Raw genomic sequence first — 21,243 nt, forward strand, 5'->3', positions numbered from 1 at the left:
GGGAAAATCAAAAGAAATCAGCTAAGACCTCAGAAAAAAAATGTAGATCTCCACAAGTCTGGTTCATCCTTGGGAGCAATTTCCAAATGCCTGAAGGTACCACGTTCATCTGTACAAACAATAGTACGCAAGTATAAACACCATGGGATCACGCAGCCATCATACCCCTCAGGAAGGAGACGTGTTCTGTCTCCTAGAGATGAACGTACTTTGGTGTCAAAAGTACAAATCAATCCCAGAACAACAGCAAAGGACCTTGTGAAGATGCTGGAGGAAACAGGTACAAAAGTATCTATATCCACAGTAAAACGAGTCCTATATCAACATAACCTGAAAGGCCGCTCAGCAAGGAAGAAACCACTGCTCCAAAACCTCCATAAAAAAAGCCAGACTACGGTTTGCAACTGCACATGGGGACAAAGATCATACTTTTTGGAGAAATGTCCTCTGGTCTGATGAAACAAAAGTAGAACTGTTTGGCCATAATGACCATCGTTATGTTTGGAGGAAAAAGGGGGAGGCTTGCAAGCCGAAGAACACCATCCCAACCGTGAAGCACGGGGGTGGCAGCATCATGTTGTGGGGGTGCTTTGCTGCAGGAGGGACTGGTGCACTTCACAAAATAGATGGCATCATGAGGAAAGAAAATGATGTGGATATATTGAAGCAACATCTCAAGACATCAGTCAGGAAGTTAAATCTTGGTCGCAAATGGATGTTCCAAATGGACAATGACCCCAAGCATATTTCCAAAGTTGTGGCAAAATGGCTTAAGGACAACAAAGTCAAGGTATTGGAGTGGCCATCACAAAGCCCTGACCTCAATCCTATAGACAATCTGTGTACAGAACTGAAAAAGCGTGTGCGAGCAAGGAGGCCTACAAACCTGACTCAGTTGCACCAGCTCTGTCAGGACGAATGGGCCAAAATTCACCCAACTTATTGTGGGAAGCTTGTGGAAGGCTTCCCGAAACGTTTGACCCAAGATATTAAACAATTTAAAGGCAATGCTACCAAATACTAATTTAGTGTATGTAAACTTCTGACCCACTGGGAATGTGATGAAAGAAATAAAAGCTGAAATAAATCATTCTCTCTACTATTATTCTGACATTTCACATTCTTAAAATAAAGTGGTTATCCTAACTGACAGGGAATTTTTTACTAGGATTAAATGTCAGGAATTGTGAAACTGAGTTGAAATGTATTTAGCTAAGGTATATGTAGACTTCAACTGCAAATGTAGTATTTCAGTTTTTTTTTTTTATACATTTGCAAAAATGTAGTAAAAAATAGTTTTGTCATTATGGGGTATTGTGTGTAGATAGATGAGGGGGAAAAAAACAATTTAATCAATTTTAGAATAAGGCTGTGATGTAACAAAAGTGGAAAAAGTAAAGGGGTCTGAATACTTTTGAATGCACTGTATATGAACAATGGCTTTCTTGCTCTAAGGATTGCCCATTTCTAAAGGAATAGACTATGGATATACTGTTGTAGAATACAGTATGATCTATTAATGCTCCTCAAGAAATGGTTTATGACCCGCTGTCTGATCGGGTTCAGGTTATAGCGTTAAATGACCCCATGAGCAAGTTGCTAAGGTAACAGGTAAAAATAACAGCAAAACTAAAAATGCTCTGTACAATATGTGGCTGTGTTGGATTCAGACAGTATAGGCTACTGTATGACAACTGCGGCAGAACGTTTGATGCACCTGTCCATCCTGTATTATTATTTTTAACTTTCATTGTAAATATTAATATTGAATTTGATATTTGAACTAAATAGGTCAAAAATATACTTAAATTTGATCTAAACCATCCACACATAATTATATCAGTAGACGAGGTTGAACAGGTTAGTGTAGTTTCACAGTTCACTGTTAGGTGTACTAGTTCATGTGTCCCAGCACTCTTATGTGAATATGAAATTCCTCTCTTTCTGAGCAAATGAGTCCGTTTAACCATCCCCTTCCTGTGACTATATGGCCGTGTCTGCGTGAGAGACTAGAGATACTGTATCTCAACGGAGCAGACAACTGTTGCATAGATAATGTCAAACTGACACCCACAGAAAGAGCGTTTTCCACATTGATAATGTTGTGTGCCTTGTAATCCTAGACGTTTTACAAAGTGGGTTTTCCCCAACTAAAACCGCATTTTTAATGGTATATATATACTCTTTAACTCCCGTGTATGATATATGGAATGAGACATATTCAATAACTCAATCCATATTGTGTTTTCTATTTGCATTTATACTGTAATTAAACATGTATCAAGTTATCACAAAAAGCATCCTTTAATTCTGTGGATGATAATAATAATAATAATAATAATAATGGAACAAGTATTAGGCATCTAGGCCTATTTGCACTTCATTTTAGATATCTACAGACAAAAAAAGTGTCTAGGATAGAGGACAAGGTTAAATTGGGATTTACCTAGATAATCTATTGACTAAAAGGGCGTGACGGAGACTGCGCAATCGTCATCTGGAACGTTCTCTCATGAGGAGAGTTGGCTAAAGTTTTGTTCCGCGAGAAAAAAGTATAATATCGGATGCTGGTTCTCTCAACTGGGATGTGTACACCACCGTTGAGTATAGTCGGATAGTGGTTCTCTCAACGGGGATGTCTACGCCACCTTTGAGTATGAGCTATATACATTTGATGGTAAGTTTATTTTATTTCCCTTCACGCGAAACTTGTATCGGTCGGTGGGATCAAATTGACTGGGAACATTGTTCACACACTGCACGTAGCGATGCCATTCACACGCCAATGAAATTATCGATGTTGGCCTAATTTTGATCCAAATATATTCTAAAATAAAAAAAAATCTTCAGAATCGATGCGCCATGTGGTCGGCCAGAAAGAATGTCGCGTAAACATGCCAATGGAGAGGCCTCATAAAGGTGTGACATTTTTGTGTGGCGCCGGTTGAAGCCTACTGATTGACTAAAGGGCCTATCATAGTACCAAACGTGTACACTTATGCACAGCAGTGTTTAATTCTCAGCGCAGCTCAAGCAATTTCTCCAACTGTCAACACATTCAAATGGATAGAGGACGCGTTGGTTGGGAATTTTGATCTCCGAGCCGCATACTTAGTTCGGCGTCCCATTGTGACATGTCGAGTAAATCATAGTCGCGGCTCTGTGACCACCATACACGGGGAACGCACAGCCAGAATCCACTCCCAACCAACGGGTATCCAGGTGGCCGACATTTCCGCTATTCATTTAAGTGTCTTGACAGTTGGAGAAATTGCGATTCCCACGCAGAGATATTTATATATAAGAAATGTCTTGCTGCGTTTTGTAAACGCATATCTAAAAATCTTTTTTAATTTCTGCTTGGCATCAGACAAATGATGTGCTTCAGTTGCACTTCTCCACTTGGATGAGGATACATAAACAGGCATTCTATTAGCAGACAGCGCTCAGACTGATGTGCTCAGACTGATGTGCAGTTACTCTGAACAAAAATATTAACTCCACGTGTAAAGTGTTGGTTTCATGAGCTGAAATAACAGACCTCAGAAATGTTTCATATGCACAAAAAGCTTATTTCTCTTACATTTTTTACCAGAATTTTGTTTACATCCCTGTTAGTGAGCATAATCCATCCAGTAGGAATGTCCACCAGAGCTGTTGCCAGAGAATTGAATGTTAATTTCTCTACCATAATGTTATTTTAGAGAATTTGGCAGTGCGTTCAACTGGCCTCAACCGCGTCTAACCACTCCAGCCTAGGACCTGTACATCTGGCTTCTTCACCTGTGGGATCGTCTGAGGAGTATTTCTGTCTGTAATAAAGCCATTTTTGGTGGAAAACTCTTTCAGATTGGCTTGGCCTGGCTCCTCAGTGGGTGGACATATGCCTTCCAAAGCCCACCCATGCTGCACCCCTGCCCAGTCATGTGAAATCCATAGATTAGGGCCTAATATATTTATTTCAATTGACTGATTTCCTTATATGAACTGTAACTCGGTAAAATCTTGGAAATTGTTGCATGTTGTGTTTAGATTTTTGTTCAGTATACTTTTTTCTCCAGTACTTTTCTCAGTGTAGCCTACTTTTCTCAGGTAAAATGCAAGATTAACTTCAAGCAAAACATTAGGAAATGTAGCTGGCTACACTTTTTCTATGATAAACATGCATCGTTTTATTTCATTGCAAGCAATATAAAACGCATACAATTCATTTTGAAAATGCAGATTTCTGAACGCATCTCCTGGAATTAGAAAAGTATAAATGCTGACGGTCCAATATTCTAGAACACTGCTGTACATACTCATACATGTTTTTTAATCTGATATGCACTTGAAGTTGTGCAGTTTGTGTACCTCATGCTTAAATGTTATATATATATATATATATAAAATCTACAATGAGGTGGCTGCTTCATATGGTAGTCTATGCCTATATCTTATTTCCCAGGTGTGCACCTGTTGAAAAATGGCAACAACATGCCATTTGATTAGAGTTGAAATTAAAGGATATCTTTTTACAGGGAACAAGGTCGTAGAATATCTACTATGGGGGAAACATGTCATCTTGTGTTCTGTGTAAAATAACTAACCATTATGATCTACTTGTGAAAAGTGATGAATCTGATTACCTACTAAAGTAGCACAGGTCCAGCTCTGGGGCCACAGCTATCATCAAGTCTCGGAAATCCCAGACTTCCCATCGGCCTAGGGAGACTAGTTATCAAGCTTCTCAGAGTAGGTGTGGTGAACTCCCCCTATCCATGCAATCTTATTCATTAAGATCTTAAAAGGGAAAACTGTTTCTAGATCAGCACTCACACTCTGAGAAGTTTGATGTTCAGTGCATTTGGAAAGTATTCAGACCCCTTGACTTTTTCCACATTTTGTTAACACTTTTTCTAAAATTGTTCAGATCGTTTTTTTCCCCTCATCAACCTACTTTTCCCCTCATACCACATAATGACAAAGCAAAACATGGTATTTAGACAGTTTTTGCTAATTGATTACACATTTTTTATGGAAATATCACATTTACATAAGTATTCAGACCCTTTATTCAGTACTTTGTTGGGGCACCTTTGGTAGCGATTACAGCCTTAAGTCTTCTTGGGTATGATGCTACAAGCTTGTCACACCTGTATTTGGGGAGTTTTTCCCCATTCTTCTCTGCAAATCCTCTCAAGCTTTGTCAGGTTGGATGGGGAGCGTCGCTGCACAGCTATTTTCAGGTCTCTTCAGAGATGTTAGATTGGGTTCAAGTCTGGGCTCTGGTTGGGCCACTCAAGGACATTGAGAGACTTGTCTCGAAGCCACTCCTTTGTTGTCTTGGCTGTGTGCTTAGGGTCGTTGTCTTGGCTGTGTGCTTAGGGTCGTTGTCTTGGCTCTGTGCTTAGGGTCGTTGTCTTGGCTCTGTGCTTAGGGTCGTTGTCTTGGCTGTGTGCTTAGGGTCGTTGTCTTGGCTGTGTGCTTAGGGTCATTGTCCGCTCTGGAGCAGGTTGTGATCAAAATTCTCTTCACTTTGCTCCGTTCATCTTTTACCCTTTTTCTCATCAATCTACACACAATACCCCATAATGACAAAGTGAAAACAGGTTTTTAGAAATGTTTGCCAAATTTATTAAAAATAAAAGACAGTAATCTTATTTACATAAATATTGAGATCCTTTGATATGGGACTTGAAATTGAGCATAGGTGCATCCTGTTTCCATTGATCATCCTTGAGATGTTTCTACAACTTGATTGGAGTCAACCAGTGCAACGGTTCACTTTCCAACAAGACAACAACCCTAACCACACAGCCAAGACAACGCAGGAGTGGTTTTGGGACAAGTCTCTGAATGTCCTTGAGTGGTCCAGCAAGAGCCCGGATTTGAACCCGATGGAACATCTCTGGAGAGACCTGAAAATAGCTGTGCAGCGGTGCTCCCCATCCAACCTGACAGGAGCTTGAGAGGATCTGCAGAGAAGAATGGGAGAAATTCCCCAAATACAGGTGTGCCAAGCTTGTAGCGTCATACCCAAGAAGACTTGAGACTGTAATTGCTGCCAAAGGTGCCCCAACAAAGTACTGAATAAAGGGTCTGGATACTTATTTAAATGTGATATTTCCAGGGTTTAATTTTGCCAACATTTCTACAAACCTGTTGTTGCTATGTCATTATGGGGTATTGTGTAGATTTAAGGGGGGGGGGGGGGGTGACAATTTCATACATTTTAGAATCAGGCTGTAACGTAACAAAATGTGGAAAACGGTAAGGGGTCTGAATACTTTCAGAATGTACTGTATACAGCCTCTGGGCTACTACTCAAGCAAATGTGTTTGAAGTTCAAGATGTTTGCATAAGTTGTTATATTGTGCTCTAGGAGGTTGTATATCTGACACTACCACATGTGTTATTATCACAAATGTGGGTCAAGTTATTAAGCTTTCATGGTAGGAGAATGTTTCCAATATATGACATTGTTTGTCACTGATCCTATTTGCTCATTTATGAAGGATTTAAATCAGTTGATGTTGTACTCAAGATTACTTATGCTTATTAGCCTCAATGCCTTCTCAAAAGTAGGCCTATATAGTTTTTGTATTTTATTAGGATCCCCATTAGCAGCTAAAGCAGAAGCTACGGCAAGATGAAAAAGTAGCTGTATTTCATTTGAATGCATTCAGTTGTGCAACTGAGTAGGTATCCCCTTTCCTCTTCCTCGGATCCAAACAGATCGAACGTTAGATAATACATAACATGAATGTAGAAGTGGGCCTGCATAACAAGGATGGAACTACATACATTTAAAATAAATAAACCTTATGCCTTAACCTCTCTTGGGTACGTGAGACGTTAGCGTCCCACCTCTTCAACAGCCAGTGGAACTGCTGGGCGCCAAATTCAAATACAGAAATACTCATTATGAAAATTCTGAAAACAAAACATATTTTACATCGGTTTAAAGATGAACTTCTTGTGAATCCAACCACGGTGTCAGATCAAAAAAAAAAAAAAATGCTTTACGGCGAAAGCATACCTTACGATTATTTGAGAACATAGCCCAGCAGACAAATCATTACAAACAGTAACCAGCCAAGTAAAAGAGTTACACAAGTCAGAAATAGAGATAAAATTAATCCCTTACCTTTGATGATCTTCATATGGTTGCACTCTGCAGACATTCATTTACTCAAATGTTCCTTTTGTTTGATAAAGTCTCTTTATATCCAAAAACCTCAGTTTTGTTTGCGCGTTTTCTTCAGTAATACACAGGCTCAAACGCAGTCAAAACAGGCAGACAAATCCAAATTGTATCCGTAAAGTTCATAGAAACATGTCAAACGATGATTATATTCAATCCTCAGGTTATTTTTAGCCTAAATAATCAATAATATTTCAACCGGACAATAACGTCGTCAATATAAAAGGTAAACAAGAAAGGCACTCTCTCGGTCGTGCGCATGAAAAAGCTATGTGACACTTTAGGGTCCACTCATTGACTGCTCTTACTTCCTAATTTTTCAGAATACAAGCCTGAAACAATTTCTAAAGACTGTTGACATCTAGTGGAAGGCATAGGAACTGCAATTTGAGTCCTAAGTCAATGGATACTGTAATGGCATTGAATAGAAAACTACAAAACCCCAAAAAATCCTACTTCCTGAATGGATTTTTCTCAGGTTTTCGCCTGCCAAGTCAGTTCTGTTATACTCACAGACACTATTTTAACAGTTTTGGAAACTTTAGAGTGTTTTCTATCCAAATCTACCAGTTATATGCATATCATATATTCTGGGCCCGAGAAGCAGGCAGTTTAATTTGGGCATGCTTTTCATCCAAAATTCAGAATGCTGCCCCCTACCATAGAGAAGTTAAAGGCCCAGTGCAGTCAAAAACGTGATTTCCTGTGTTTTATATACACGGAGTATACCAAACATGAGTCACAAATTCCTAATACTGAGTTGCCCCCCCCATTTGCCCTCAGAACAGCCTCAATTCACAGGGACATGGGTGGTGGACCATTCCAGATACACACGGGTCACTGTTGAGTTTGAAAAACCCAGCAGCGTTGCAGTTCTTTACATACTCAAACTGGTGCGCCTGGCACCTACTACCCTGTTCAAAGGCACTTACATATTTTGTCTTGCCCATTCACCCTCTGAATGGCACACATACATAATCCATGTCTCAAGCCTTAGAAATCCTTCTTCAACCTGTGTCCTCCCCTTCATCTACACTGGTTTTAAGTGGATTCAAAAAGTGACATCAATAAGGGATCATAGCTTTCACAAGGATTCACCTGGTCAGTCTGTCATGGAAAGGGTAACATCTAATTACGGTCTCCTGGAAACACTGACCAACCCTGTCAATAATTCCTCCCTGGCTTATTCATTCGTTGTCATGTCAAACAACAATATATTCAAGGTGCTGCCCACTATATTCCAACTATAGAATTAGAATAATCATTATATTTTGTGATTCCAACAGTTCACCAATTAAATGGGCTTCGATTTTTTTTTTTTCCCATATCATGCTGCGTGGCACAGTGTGGACATTTCTAATAAAAGTGCAGAAATTGATGATAATGCTGAAAATTATCTTTATTTGGAGTTGGATTGAACAGTATAAATGGAAAAAGCCCCATTTGAAATCACTTATCATTTGTGTTGCCACCCTATGGTCATGAACTACTCATAAAGCATATTTAGAACTTTTATTATCCAAAAACATAAAATATCGTCAAATACCATCATACCATCAAAAATATTGTGATATGATATTTTGTCCATATTGCCCAGCCGTACTATATGAGGTTGGAATAATATTGTGAAAATTATGATAATGCCCTATTAGTTTAAGAGCTGTTTGAAAAGGCTGCCTGAATTTTCAGCCTGTTTTGGTGGGATGGAGTTTTGGCCTTCCATGGTAACATCACCAGGAGGTAAATTTAGTTAATAAACCAATAAAAAAGACCGTTCCAAACCTCTCTGCCAATAACAGCTAATTTTCTTCTCATACATTGTAATCCTTTGTTCTACTGCTACAATTGTTTTGTCTAAGCAGGCCCTGATATCCTAATCTCACAGCACCAATGTTCTGTAAACACCAGAGACAATCCCACAACATCAGAACGTCTGAAAGTTTCACACGATACAATAATCATGTGTCCTCTGTTCTTCCGTCTGACGTCAATACTATGAACATTGAAGTCTAGCGACCCTCAACTTTGCACAAAGACACTGGCAGAATCATCAAATCAAAGTTTAATGGTCACATGCACATATTTAGCATATGTTTTTGCTGGTGTAGTGAAATGCTTGTGTTCCTAACTCCAACAGTGCAGTAGTATCTAACAATTCACAACAATACACACATCTAAAAGTGAAAGAATGGAATAAGAAATTGTAAATATTAGATCGAGCAATGTCAGTGGCATTGACTAAAATACAGTAGAATAGAATACAGTATATACATATGAGATGAGTAAAGCAATATGTAAACATTATTAAAGTGACTAGTGTTCCATTATTAAAGTGGCCAGAATCCAAGTCTATGTTTATAGGGCAGCTGCAGGGTTGCGTAACCGGGTGGAAGCCGGCTAGTGATGGCTATTTAACAGTCTGATAGCCTTGAGATAGAAGCTGTTTTTCAGTATCTTGGTCCAAGCTTTCATGCACCTGTACTGACCTCGCCTTCTGGATGATAGCGGGGTGAACAGGCCGTGGCAGACTGCAGCACCCTCTGGAGACCCCTGCGGTTGCGGGCGGTGCAGTTGCTGTACCAGGCGGTGATACAGCCCGACAGGATGCTATTATCTACAGAAAGAATACATGCTGACATTCATATACAGTTGAAGTCGGAAGTTTACATACACCTTAGCCAAATACATGTAACTTATGAGCAGGTGGGAAGGTAGCGTCCCACCTGGCCAACTTCCGGTGAAATTCAAACTACAGAATTATAAATATTTAACCTTCATAAAATCACAAGGGTAATACATCAAAATAAAGCTTAACTTCTTGTTAACCTTTCTAGGACACACGTTCCGCTAGCGGAACCCCCCCCCCCCCCCAACATTCCGCTGAAAAGGCAGCGCGCGAAATTCAAGTCCAATACAGCAAATGAAAGATAAACATCTTGTTAATCTACCCATCGTGCCCGATTTAAAAAAAAATATGTTTTACAGCGAAAACACAACATATTTATGTTAGATCACCACCAAATCCCAAAAACACAGCCATTTTTCCCAGCCAAAGATAGCTTTCACAAAAACCAGAAATGGAGATAAAAGGAATCACTAAGCTTTGAACATCTTCATCAGATGACACTCATATGACATCATGTTACACAATACATTTATGTTTTGTTCGATAATGTGAAGATTTATATCCACAAATCTTGGTTTACATTGGCACCATGTTCAGAAATGCCTCCAAAATATCCGGAGTAATTACAGAGAGCCACGTCAAATAACAGAAATACTCATCATAAACTTTGATGAAAGATACATGTTTTTAATATAATTAAAGATACACTTGTTCCTAATGCAACCGCTGTGTCAGATAAAAAAAAAAAAAACTTCAGTAAAAAGCACACCATGCAATAATCTGAGACGGCGCTCAAATATAAATAACATTTCTCCGCCATGTTGGAGTCAACAGAAATACGAAATTACATCATAAATATTCCCTTACCTTTGATTATCTTCATCAGAATGCAATGCCAGGAATCATATTTCCACAATAAATCGTTTTTTTTGTTCGATAATGTCCATTACTTATGTTAAATTAGCAACTTTAGCTAGCATGTGTAGTACACGTGTCCAAACACTGGCGCAAGTGAAGGCAAACGTCGGACGAAAACTTCAAAAAGTCATATTACAAGTCGAATAAACTGGTCAAACTTAGAAGAGAATCAATCTTCAGGATGTTATCATATATATCCAATAACGTCCCAACCGGAGCATTTCTTCATGTCTGTATAACTAATGGCACACATTGCCATTCCATGACTAGCGTGCGTGACCAGGAACTGGCAGTCTGCCAGACCAGTGACTCAAATAGCTCCAATCCGGCCCCACATCACACTAGAGGCTTCATTCTACGTTCTACTGACTGTTGACATCTAGTGGAAGGCGTATGAAGTGCAAACAGATCCATAAATTACAGGGAATTGAATAGGCGATGACTTTCACATCGACCCTTTTCAGAATTCTCACTTCCTGTTTGGAAGTTTGCCTGCCATATGAGTTCTGTTATACTCACAGACATAATTCAAACCGTTTTAGAAACTTCAGAGTGTTTTCTATCCAATAGTAATAATAATATGCATATATTATTATCTGGGACAGAGTAGGAGGCCGTTCAATTTGGGCAACGATTCATCCAAAGTGAAAATGCTGCCCCCTATCCCTAAAAAGTTAATCCAGCCGCTGTGTCAGATTTCAAAAAGGCGATTATCTGAGGACAGCGCCCCGCATACAAAAGCATGAAAAACATATTTCAACCAGGCAGGTGCACCACAAAAGTCAGAAATAGTGATTCAAGTAAATGCCTTTGATGATCTTCTTCTGTTGGCACTCCAAAAGGTCCCAGATACATCACAAATGGTCATTTTGTTCGATAATGTCCTTTTTTATATCAATAAAAATTCATTTTAGCTGGCGCACTTCAGTCAATAATCCACCCAGTTTCCCTCCATCAAAATGCATACAAAATGAATCCCAAACGTTACTAATAAACTTTTCCAAACAAGTCAAACAACGTTTATAATCAAACCTTAGGTACCCTAATACGTAAATAAACTATAAATTTAAGACGGAGAATCGTTATTGTCTTTACCGAAGAAAAATACCAAAGAACGCGCTGTCTTCCACACGCTTGAAAACACTACAGCCAAAATGGGAGCCACCTAGAAAAACTAAAATTTCTGTCTCATTTTTCCAAAAACCAGCATGAATATCTTTCTAAAGACTGTTGACATCTAGCGGAAGCCCTAGGAACTGCAATCTGGGAGGATTTTGCCTTATAATAGAAGTGACAGCCATTGAAAACAGTGGTAGGATGAATTTTTTTGGGGGGAGATGCTTTGTCCTCTGGGTTTTGCCTGCCATATCAGTTCTCTTATACTCACAGACATAATGTAAACCGTTTTATAAACTACAGTGTTTTCTATCCAAATCTACCAATTATATGCATGTCCTAGCTTCTGGGCCTAAGTAACAGGCAGTTTACTTTGGGCGCGCTTTTCATCCGGACGTGAAAATACTGCCCCTTACCCAAGAGAGGTTAACTTGGGCCAAACGTTTCGGCTAGCCTTCCACAAGCTTCCAACAATAAGTTGGGTGAATTTTGGCCCATTCCTCCTGACAGAGCTGGTGTAACTGAGTCAGGTTATTAGACCTCCTTGCTCGCACACGCTTTTTCAGTTCTGCCCACATTTTCTATAGGTTTGAGGTAAGGGCTTTGTGATGGCCACTCCAATACCTTGCCTTTGTTGTCCTTAAGCCATTTTGTCACAAATTTGGAAATATGCTTGGGGTCATTGTCCATTTGGAAGACCCATTTGCGACCAAGCTTTAACTTCCTGACTGATGTCTTGAGATGTTGCTTCAATATATCCACATAATTTTCTTTCCTCATGATGCCATTTATTTTGTGAAGTGCACCAGTCCCTCCTGCAGCAAAGCACCCCCACAACATGATGCTGCCACCCCCATGCTTCATGGTTGGGATGGTGTTTTTCGGCTTGCAAGCCTACCCCTTTTTCCTCCGAACATAACGATGGTCATTATGGCCAAACAGTTCTATTTTTGTTTCATCAGACCAGAGGACATTTCTCCAAAAAGTACGATCTTTGTCCCCATGTGCAGTTGCAAACTAGGACTCGTTTTACTATGGCTATAGATACGTGTGTACCTGTTTCCTCCAGCATCTTCACAAGGTCCTTTGCTGTTGTTCTGGGATTGATTTTCACACCAAAGTACGTTCATCTCTAGGAGACAGAACGCGTCTCCTTCCTGAGCGGTATGACGGCTCCGTGATCCCATGGTGTTTATACTTGCATACTATTGTTTGTACAGATGATCGTGGTACCTTCAGGCATTTGGAAATTGCTCCCAAGGAAGAACCAGACTTGTGGAGGTCTAAAAAAATATATCTGAGGTCTTGGCTGATTTCTTCTGATTTTCCCATGATGTCCAGCAAAGAGGCACTGCGTTTGAAGGTAGGCCTTGAAATACATCCACAGGTCCACCTTCAATTGACTCAAATTATGTCAATTAGCCTATCAGAAGCTTCTAAAGCCATGACATACTTTTCTGGAATTTTCCAAGCTGTTTAAAGGCACAGTCAACTTAGTGTATGTAAACTCATGACCCACTGGAATTGTGATTTAAGTGAAATAATCTGTCTGTAAACAATTGTTGGAAAAATGTATTGTCAGGCACAAAGTAGATGTCCTAATCAACTTGTCAAAACTATAGTTTGTTAACAAAATGTATGGTTTGGTTGAAAAACAAGTTTTAATGACTCCAACCTAAGTGTATGTAAACTTCCGACTTCAACTGTATATGGCTAATATACCACGGCTAAGGGCTGTTCTTATGTACGACGCAAAGCTGAGTGCCTGGATATAGCCCTTAGCTGTGGTATATTGACCATACATCACAAACCGCTTAGGTGCCTTATTGCTATTATAAACTGGTTACCAACATAATTAGAGAAGTAACTACATGTTTTGTCATTTCCATGGTATACGGTCTGATATACCACGGCTGTCAGCCAATCAGGATCCAGGACTCGAATCACCCAGTTTATAATGCTGTCTAGCTGTCACGTAGCGTCTGGAATGTGCTTGGGTTTTAATTTGTTCAGCAGGTTTGTAGGAAGGCCATAGGTTTGGACATACTTCACTGTAATTTACAGGTGAATACTGGTTGCTAAATTGGGTGTGCCCATGTATCTTGTGACTCAGCGGCAGTTCCAAAGGGATTAGTGGGGAAATTGCAAAACACCGTCCTTATTTGTCTTTCGCTGAGAAATACAGCACACACACAGGCCTAGTTCAACCATATAAAGACCTAGGCTATAGAACATTTCTACCTCATATTTACACTGGCAACATTATTTTTCAGTGATCTTATTAATTCAGCACGTGTCTGCTTGGAGATTAATTTGAACCCATTGGAACAGTTTCAAAATCATGTTTGTGTAACTACAGAAATGACTAATCATTAGGCTTGCTTCACTTATAGTTGAAGTGACCGGGATAAGAAAGACAGGGTTTAACATATCTTCCATGTTCACTGTGTATGAGGCTGCGTTTAGAGGCATCCCAATTCTGATCTTTTGCCCAATTAATAGCAAGAGATCAGGATTGGGGTGCTTTTAAATGCAGCCTAAAATAACCACGTTCTCAATGACTGGCATCTTGCTGATGTCTCTACACATCACATTAAATGGCATATTAGTAGTCAACCATGTCTCAATATTTAATTGAGAGATTTATGAGCCATCTCCAATATGGCCGTTGATGGAAATTCCCATTTATTGCTTCCCCTGTTCCGCAGTAGCTGAACTTTGTATTTGTTTTGCTAGAGAGTCAGTGGTGTGATCAGGAATGAAATTATATTGGTCCTGTTATTAAACCTAAGTGTTGAAAACTATGATGTCATTTGAACAAGGAGCTCTGTATGTACAAAAGCTAAGAAATTGCTTTGCTAACAAGGTTTGGATGATCTCCAAAATATTCTGGGATTGTGATTTTGCCCTTCCCTGGTTAGTCATTAATATGGAACCTAGAGGTATTCCTGGTTTTATTGTAAAGTCAATAATGTCATTGTACTGTGTAGACTACACTGTTTCCTGTGCATATAACAAAAAAAAGTTAGATTTGATAATGCCATATTGTGAGATGATAAACAACCAGCTCTACAATGCAGATTTGCTAACCCACTTTGATTACACTTTGCTTGGATGCTATGGGTGTCTAAAGGAAGCAAGGGGACAACTGGATGACAGTGTGTTTTTAATACAAGTTGTTCACCTTTATCTAAGGTTGTCCTCATCTGGGCCCTCAACACCATGGCGGCAGCTCAATCTGGCCTTGAGATGACACAGACAGGAGGCAGCGTCAGGAACAGGAAACAGCGGGACATCTCATGCAGGGAAAACCTGGAGTACCCACATGACAACATCTGCTGTTTGAATTGCCCAGCTGGTGAGACAAATGAAGATTTGAGATCCACAGTGTATGCATATGAAATGGTACCCTATGCTATTCCTTATATAGTGCACTACCTGTGACCAGAGCCCTATGGGCCTTGGTCAAAAGTAGTGTACTATATAGGGAATAGGGTGCTATTTGGGACATAGCCAGTCTGTCACAAGCTGAAATCCATCATGGGAACTACTGAAGCAAGTTTGACCATGTAATGACTCCGGTTATATGGCTACAGTAATGAATATTCAGCTGACCGTCAAGTGTCTGCTTTATGTACAGGTAGACAACTGTTGTTTCTCTATGGCCTCAGGTAAATATGTCAAAGCGTACTGCACGGGTGCCTTGGAGAAAGGAACATGTGAGGACTGTGACCTCGACACATACACTGAGCATGACAACGGACTGCGACAGTGCTTAAAGTGCACTAAGTGTCGCTCAGGTAAATTCTGTTTGAAGATTAAGTTATGCTATTAAAATGAATGACAAAGCGGAGCCGACATCAGCAGTTCTACTCTGTGATGCTTTATAAATGCAGGCCCTGCTCTTTTTGTGTCTTCAACATGCCAAACTCTGTGTTCCTGTCACAGATCAGGTGACCACAAAGACATGCACCATCACTCAGAACACAGAGTGCCAATGTAAACCAGGGTATTTCTGTGCACCTGACCAAGCCTGCGAGGTGTGCAAAAAGTGCTCAAGGTAGGTCCAAAGAATATTTGAGCATACTCACTGATACTTGACAAACTAACTTCCATTAGATTATCATAATGAAGAATGTTCACCTTACACATTCCATATATTTTTATTTTTTAAATCTATTTCTGTTGAAACCCTCCTCTTCTCCCAGATGTAAAGACAATGAGGTGAGTGTGAAGAACTGCACCACTACGTTCAACACGGTCTGTGAGACCAGACTGCCCACATCCAGCACCATCTCAGGTAAAACTCCAGGCCCAGGTACAGCATACATCACCTTGCTGCATGCTCTGTTGTGTCGTTATTTTTGTAAATGTTATTAATGTTGCATGTATTTGATAATTTACTATTTCTGAATATAAAGGGGCAATCCGGGATTCAAACAGCAAATTGCTAATTTGGAAAACAGCAGAGGGATGTGGTTGTGACAATTTTCTCTTTATTGAAACAGTATTTCTGATTGTGGTGGCAGTACTGGGTATCACTGCTGCACTTGCCGGTGTCTATTGGATGAGGCGAAAGCCCTTTAAAAGGACAGGTAAGGTCATTTTATATAAAATAAATACCTTTGCTTTCAATAGTGAAGGCTCAGGTTGTGTTCCAAATAGCACCCTATTCCATAGCTCAGGTTGTGTTCCAAATACCACCCTATTCCATATATAGTGCACTACTTTTGGCCAGAGCCCTATATGCCCTGGTCAAAAGTAGTGCACTATAAAGAGAATAGGGTGCCATCCAGAGGGCACATAGCCACAAAGCTTTGAAGCTCACTGCGTCTTAAGGCTGTCAACAGAACAGTCAATATTGTACCTGGATGTAAAGTGAAATGTCTGAGTCACATTTCCTCTGTTCCAGACACCCAGAATAATCCCAGTGCGACGCTAAAAGTTGTGGTGGTGAGTCAGTCAGTCTCATTCAAATGTTATTTTCACATTCACAGTGTCACTCAATCAGCACTGCATATCAAATTTGATTAGTTCTGATAAAATTACTGAGAGATGAGCTGATAAAATTACACACATTTTGTGAGAACATGGCAAACAGCACTATTGAACAGCAAAAAATGTTCCTCATTAGACAACATCATTTTTCATATTTTGCAGGATGATCAAAATAACAGGTCAATTGAGGAGAGGCAGAACAACCAGAATGCTGTGCTGGATGACACACAGCTCTATCCCTTGCTGGAGCAGACCCAGGCGGTGGGTGACAAAGCCTCAGAGGATGAGGACAATGGACTGGGTGACAGCCTCCCCAACACCACCAACTCCTCCCAGTCCAGTCTGTCTGCACTACCCTCAGCCCCCCTCCCCAGATCCTCCCATCTTCCCAGCCATTCGGCCAAGAGGCAGCCTGGCACTGCGGCTGGGGTGAGAGCAGCTGCTCTGGTCATGCTCAGGCTAACTTACCTTCCCCTGTCTCCCCCCAAGCTCTTTTCTAACTCCGTCCTTATAGTTAATTTAGTACTCATCCTGTTCTGGATCTGGTCTTACTTTCTATTCTCTGCTCCATTAACTTACTATTTGTTGAAAGCCACAGTTGTCTGATGTATGATAGCGTTAGTACACACAATTAATAATTAATCTTACGGTCAAATGGACGCTTAGCCACCATGTCCCATTTTGAAGTAGTGCTACTCCCTTTGCACCATCTTGACGAAGACTTACTAGGTCGGTCACCAGTCTTTTCTAGTGTGCATTTTTAGACATGTTTTTGAAGATTTGCCGAACTATTGCTAACGGCCAAGCCCAAGCACAAACAGTGCCTTCAGAAAGTATTCAGACTCTTTGACTTATTCCACATTTTGTTGTGTTACAGCGTGAATTCTAAATGGATTAAATCAATTTTTTCTCTCACCCATCTACACACAATACCCCATAATGACAAAGTGTAAACATGTTTTTAGAAATGTTTGCTAATTTATTAAAAATGAAATACAGAAATATCTCATTTACATGAGACACCCCTGAGTCCGATTACAGCTGTAAGTCCTTCTGGGTAAGTCTCTTAAGATATTTCACACCTGGATTTTGCAATATTTGCACATTATTATTTTCAGAATACTTCAAGCTAGCAATAGGTGCCCTTTGTGGAGCATTGGAAAACCTCCCTAGTCTTTGTGGTTGAATCTGTTTGAAATGCACTGCTCAACAGAGGGATCTTACAGATAATTGTATGTGTGGGGTATAGAGATAAGGTAGTCAGTCCCTCAAAAATCATGTTAAACACTTTTATTGCACATGGAGTAAGTCCATGCAACTTATGTGAGTTGAGCACATTTTTATTTCTGAACTTATTTAGGCTTGCAAAGGGGTTGAATGCTTCTTGACTCAAGACATTTCAGCTTTTCTTTTTTAATTAATTTGCACAAAACATGTTTTTAAACATACTTCCACTTTGACATTATAGGGTATTTTGTTTTGGCCAGTGACAAAAAAACTAAGTTTTAATCCATTTTCAATTCAGGCTGTAACACAACCAAATGTGGAAAAAGTCAAGGGGTGTCAATACTTTCTGAAGGCATTGTAAATGTGATTTATAGATGCACATGCAGGGTCAAGGAAGGGACTAAGGGCAGAGACAAGAAGCCCAGAGCTGTTGTAGAGGTCCTTCCCCTACCCTCCGGCATGACCCTCCAAGAGTTAACTTCAGAGCTAGTGCACAGGCCTAATTAAGGAGCCAGACTTATGTTTTAGGATTCATAACTGACCATGTTTCTTTATTTGTATTTATTTAGGAAAATGACCTCATCAAACTGGTTCCTTTGAATGGTGAGAGTATACCCTCTATATTTTATGGTTTTAGACTAGTTAACATAAAATAATATTTATCCTAAGATGATAATACACTATTGAATGGTGGGCTTTGATGTCATGGTCTTGACGCCTTTTTGTTTTCAGGTGATGAGTCCTTGAAGAAAAGTTTTGAACTTTTTGAAGAGCTGGATGTTCACTACCATAACAGATTCTTCAGGCACATCGGACTCTCTGACAACGCTATAAAAAGCACTGTGCACCTTCATCCTGAAGATCGAGTCTATGAACTGTTGAAAGTATGGTTGGAGAAGGTGGGCATGGAAGCTGACATGAATGACCTAATCAAAGCATTACATTATTTTGGCCAAAGGTTATCAGCAGAAAATATTATTTCTAAAGCCATTGAAAATGGTTATTATGAATATGCAGAAAATGAAAAGTGAATGTATGCCTGCTTCTACGGAGTTATGGGGAAAATACAAAAAGTACTTGGATGAGATGTACAGTATGAGTCAGAACTGAGCCGTATGTGTGTCGTTAAATGATCCCAGGTACTTGCTGTGACAGGCCTATTGGCTTGCTGTTAAGTCATTTCCTCTGTACAGTTTCACACAGTGAACTGGTAGGCTATGCACTGGCTAGTGACTAGAGCTGGTGGTGGATGTTTAGAGTAGTGTTTCACAACTTCAGTACCCCTAACGGCACACATTTCTGTTTTAGCCCTGGACTAGCACACCTGATTCAACTTGTCAACTAATCATCAAGCCCTCAATGAGTTGAATCAGGTGAGTTTGTAATGGACTACAGCAAAAAGTTGTGCTTTTGGGGTTACTGGAGGACTGGAGCTGGGAAACACTGCTGTAGGGGAACGGGATCAAATACACCGGATGTTGTCTACGCTGACGTAGTGCATAGTGATCGAGCCATTATGGAATGCACTGATCAAGGCATGGACTGGCCTGACTGTATTTTAAACACCAGGGCTGCTTCCCAGATGGAACCCTATTACTTTTGACCAGGGCTCTGTTCAAAAGCAATGCACTATATAGGAAATAGGGTGGCATTTGGGAAGTACTCCCAGTGGTGTCTCTTGAAGAATCGGCAATGAATGTAAAACACATATTTACACATGATCAAAAAATATAGGTAATTATGAGATTTAAAATATATATTTTGGTATTGTAGAGCAATAATTTATTGGTTGTTTATTTGTATTGATGATGAACCTTGTGTAAAAACGATACTTTTATCTCAATTTGACTTCATCAGGAAATGAAAAGCTGTCACTGTCCACGATATTGCTACAAAGTTCTGTCTTAACACTGATAATGCCAAAGTTCCAGTTGCTCCTTAAGCAAAAAATGTATGTTCCTTTTTTCTTTTTTTTTTCTTTTTTGATTTAGATTTATTTGAAGGATGTTTCAGTGTAACCAAGTGTTTAAAATGGCATTGACAATTTGGTATTTGTAAATGGGCAATGTTGATCAGGTCATGAGTTCAGAGCAGGTAGTTTCCACTAGGTGGCGCTATCTATGGATTAATCTAGTCTTCTGCTGTCTAATGATGAGCTGCTATTCCCAGCCTGTAGTACTGAACACTGTATTTAGTGATGTAGTACTTAGCATGGCCTTTTTTAAATTGGCTGGAATGAGTTAGGTTAGTCTAATGATTGCAAAAGACAATCTTCTCTCTACATTGTTAGCAATGTTCTTGTCTTCACAGATTGCCCTTCAGGACAGTTTCACTAACATTCAAGTATTTTCTTCACATCTCCTCTGTTACAGTTTACAGAATATTTCCTTGAGTTGAATCCAGCCTTGCCAGTGTCATTTTTAATATAACATTTCACACATGATGTATGTCAATATTTATTATTGTATGTCGCTGTTCTTTACAACTAAATATGGTCTTTTTTTAGATAACATTTTGATGGTAATGCATCAGTTTTGAAATAAATATTGTTCTATTAAAATGTTATGCCCTTTTCTAAATATGTCTAACTAGCACCAAATATCACTCAAATGTACTAAAATGTTTCACGTGGATATCATTCAAGAGTATGCTTTTTGACATCAAAGAGAAAACATCATGGGTTGTTCTGTTGACATGTTCCGTGATGTCATAATTGTGTGTTATTCCAAAAGGTCATTCTGAATCAATAAATTGTCAGAATAATAATAGATTTATTTTGTATAGGTAGCTCTTTTAATTACATGTTGAATCTCAAATTTGCTTTTAAAAAGGAAAATAAAACAATTTCACAAAACAAATGTAGGAGGATCTGGTAGTTCTTGGGTGATGGTCATCCACAGCTTTAGTACCTTTCTCAACTTCTTATCTTCTCTTGAGAGGAGGGAGCATAGATGGTACAGCCAGGCAGGGAGGTAGAGACATCTGACAGACGGGCCCCGGAGCTCTTCCTCGGGCACCTTGTCATTTTCGATAGGCACAGCTCCTCCTCCGTAGATCAGTGTCCACTACTGAAATGTAGCACCCACCTGGGTGATGCTTCGGGGGCTGTAAAAGTGCTGGTAAGACCACCTCAACAATAGAAACAGGCCTGGACTCTGCACCTGTACTTGGT

General features: G+C 39.7%; 1 protein-coding gene across 6 annotated transcripts; it reads left to right on the top strand.

Moving 5' to 3' along the window:
• The first annotated feature begins 2,460 nt into the window (after positions 1 to 2,460).
• On the top strand, positions 2,461 to 20,929 carry hdr (hematopoietic death receptor). Of its 6 annotated transcripts, none has more exons than XM_071352580.1 (11): positions 2,525 to 2,677; positions 13,067 to 13,209; positions 15,042 to 15,204; positions 15,518 to 15,646; positions 15,795 to 15,906; positions 16,055 to 16,146; positions 16,355 to 16,441; positions 16,759 to 16,799; positions 17,007 to 17,273; positions 18,641 to 18,674; positions 18,804 to 20,929. In XM_071352580.1, exons 2-11 carry the CDS (start codon positions 13,177 to 13,179, stop codon positions 19,100 to 19,102), a joined length of 1,257 nt encoding a protein of 418 aa, XP_071208681.1. In that variant the 5' UTR covers positions 2,525 to 2,677; positions 13,067 to 13,176; the 3' UTR covers positions 19,103 to 20,929. The 6 variants fall into 6 exon arrangements, with proteins under 6 accessions (XP_071208680.1, XP_071208678.1, XP_071208683.1 ...); XM_071352578.1 differs by having other exon boundaries at positions 2,541 to 2,677; positions 16,055 to 16,164; XM_071352579.1 differs by lacking the exon at positions 13,067 to 13,209 and having other exon boundaries at positions 2,461 to 2,677.
• The last annotated feature ends 314 nt before the right edge of the window (positions 20,930 to 21,243 follow it).

Source organism: Salvelinus alpinus, chromosome 19, assembly GCF_045679555.1.
Source record: "Salvelinus alpinus chromosome 19, SLU_Salpinus.1, whole genome shotgun sequence".
NCBI classification, from domain to species: domain Eukaryota; kingdom Metazoa; phylum Chordata; class Actinopteri; order Salmoniformes; family Salmonidae; genus Salvelinus; species Salvelinus alpinus.